This window comes from Coffea arabica, chromosome 2e (assembly GCF_036785885.1).
Source record: "Coffea arabica cultivar ET-39 chromosome 2e, Coffea Arabica ET-39 HiFi, whole genome shotgun sequence".
NCBI classification, from domain to species: Eukaryota; Viridiplantae; Streptophyta; class Magnoliopsida; order Gentianales; family Rubiaceae; genus Coffea; species Coffea arabica.
The window spans coordinates 28,128,285-28,130,749 of NC_092313.1; the positions used below are offsets into that span (position 1 = coordinate 28,128,285).

Below are 2,465 nucleotides of genomic sequence, written 5' to 3' on the forward strand. Positions count from 1 at the left end.
TTCTTTCTTTCTTTCTTTCTTTTTGCCCCTTTTTTAACCTGGAAATCCATTTCTGATGTGAAAAATCAATCTTTGGTCGACCAAATACGGGCTAATCATTTGTTACATAGTAAGATTTCACATTGCAATAAAGAGAACACCAGTAAAAAGTTCACCAAGCAGTAAAATTCAACCAAAAAAAAAAAGGACAAAAAGGATTAACCCCTTAACCAACACCCATATATCTTTATAATGAATCATTTATCCAAGTACACTATTGCAAAACGACCCTAACCATGGTCCCCAACTCCTTTGCTGATAGAAGAAAACTTCAAAAAAGTTAATAAAAAAAAATGAAATTCGAACAATGCACTTCTTGCATTATTAGGTCAAGTTTACGTGTCATTTTCGTTTTTAGAGGAAAGTTTACGTGTGATTCAATCAAAGTTGAATAATGATAGTTTAATACCACGTTTTGTTTAATATGATTGTAGGTGAGAAGTTGGACTCCAGGGTGTAAACTAAGCTGTCCACGAACCAAGCAAGCTTTAAAGAAAAAGAATGGCAGGTGAGAGAAGGACAATACTCAGTCCTGATTTCTATTTCTTTATGAAAAAATTGCAGGAATCCGAGATTCTTCTTACCATTTAAGAGATCTAATAGTATGAATTACCCTAACAAATGTATCCTGGTTTGGTAGCTTAATCATATCATAAGATATCATTCTAAGAAAGCAGTTGTCTTAACATGGATGACTTTACTTATAATTTGATTCCTTTACTGCAAGATGATCCAATGCTTTTTGAATATTTGCCAATCTCAACAGTTCATCCCGACCTAGAACCCGCAATCCCTCATCAAGATCTGCAAAATCAGGTGGTTGCATCTTCGCTTGCTTCACGTCAAGAAAAGACTGAGGAGATCATCATCAGGAACAATATCAACACGGCCCCGAAAAGGCAGACAAAGGCATCATCAGCTATTCGACCTGATAATCATGACTCTGGGAAGAACCCTGATGAGAGCAAGCAGAAAAAAGCCTATCATAGAGATATCGAGCGCCGAAGGAGGCTAGAAATGGCGGAGCTTTATGCTTCTCTCAGAAATCTACTGCCTCTTGAATGTAAAAAGGTGATGAAGCTGGACTTGCTAATTCAATCAATTGGTGAATTCTCAATTTTTATGCATAATCAGAAGTACAGATATCTAGTTTTCGATTCCCATTCTTTGGTGAGATGTTACTCAAAATTTCGCCTTTTACAACCCTTCTACACATATTCCTTTTTCCCGCCCAACAAAATACATTGTTGACTCATTTGTACTTTTTTTTGCTGGTTTTTAGAACTGTAAGATTTGAAGATCTATTGATTTTTTCCTTTTTTTCAGACAAAGGGTTCCGCTTCGGATCATCTTCTTGATGCAGTGAATCATATAAAACACATGGAGAAGAACATTAGGGAATTGGAAGTAAAAAGGGATAAGCAAATAAATTTAATGGCTGGATCGAGCAATCTGGACGTCAAAATTGTTGAGGAAACGAACTCTTCTGCTATTAAGTTCACACTCAGGCAATGCTCGGGTGGTGGAATTGAGATTCTGATGAAGAATTACTTGGCAGATACTAAATGGTTTCCTCTATCAAAGATACTGGATGTGCTGCTTGATGAAGGTCTTGCTGTTGTTAGCTGTGTCTGCACCAAAGTCAATGAGGAATTTCTTTACACAATCCAAACTGAGGTACAATTGTGATGAATTAGTTATATAAGTTTCACAGCAATATCTGGTTCGCCACCTTGTTGCTCACTGTTTCGCCCTCATGTTCTTGCAGGCCAATGCAGATGTTGATCTAATTTGTCTGCAAGAAAAGCTGACGAAAAATGTCGTGACTGGGAAAGACTTAAAAGTCCTAGAGCAATACAGGAATTGAGACTGTTCACATGAACAACAGAAATTAAAAGGTTTCAAGAGATGCAGGTTTCTGAAAGTTATTGTCAGTCAGTGTATTTGCTTTGTGCATGTATATACACTTGTTAAAGTTTGACAAAAAGACAACTAAGAAATTCTATCTGCTTAATGGGACTTGTTGATCACGAGGGGAGATGAAATGTTGAATATCAGCATTAACGAACTTAAAGGCAAGTATGTCGAGTGGATTACACATTTTAGGATAGAAAACGAACTGAAGAAAATAACAAAATTTTGTGCTTGTTGAATATACAAGCACAAAATATGGACAACATATTGCAAGGTACAACTTTCTATATTGCCAATAAGCTTAAAGTCACCTATAATAAAAAAGTGTATTGGAACTCTCTTCTCCTACTTAGTTGAAGTTGTAATTCACTGCAGCATATAAGTATCCATCTTTTTATATAACCTTCAGCTATTGCCTTCCTTTGTATACTGGTGCAATGTCATGAAAATATTGGGGTTTTCAAGCAGGATAGACTTTCCTGAAAAATTGACTATTAGCTACAATTTGCAGA

The 2,465-nt window shown here is 36.1% G+C and overlaps 1 protein-coding gene across 2 annotated transcripts; it reads left to right on the forward strand.

The window, feature by feature from the left end:
• Positions 1-476: 476 nt before the first annotated feature.
• Positions 477-2,113, forward strand: LOC113732272 (transcription factor bHLH118-like). Of its 2 annotated transcripts, XM_027257954.2 has the most exons (4): positions 477-547; positions 806-1,110; positions 1,366-1,716; positions 1,808-2,113. In XM_027257954.2, exons 1-4 carry the CDS (start codon positions 541-543, stop codon positions 1,904-1,906), a joined length of 762 nt encoding a protein of 253 aa, XP_027113755.1. In that variant the 5' UTR covers positions 477-540; the 3' UTR covers positions 1,907-2,113. The 2 variants fall into 2 exon arrangements, with proteins under 2 accessions (XP_027113755.1, XP_027113754.1); XM_027257953.2 differs by lacking the exon at positions 477-547 and having other exon boundaries at positions 558-1,110.
• Positions 2,114-2,465: the final 352 nt, after the last annotated feature.

Coding starts and splice junctions, on each gene's coding strand:
- LOC113732272 (XM_027257953.2), top strand. CDS start 727: ATGGATGACTTTACTTATAATTTGATTCCTTTACTGCAAGATGATCCA. Junction 1,111..1,365: donor TGCCTCTTGAATGTAAAAAG/GTGATGAAGCTG, acceptor CCTTTTTTTCAG/ACAAAGGGTTCCGCTTCGGA. Junction 1,717..1,807: donor TTTACACAATCCAAACTGAG/GTACAATTGTGA, acceptor ATGTTCTTGCAG/GCCAATGCAGATGTTGATCT.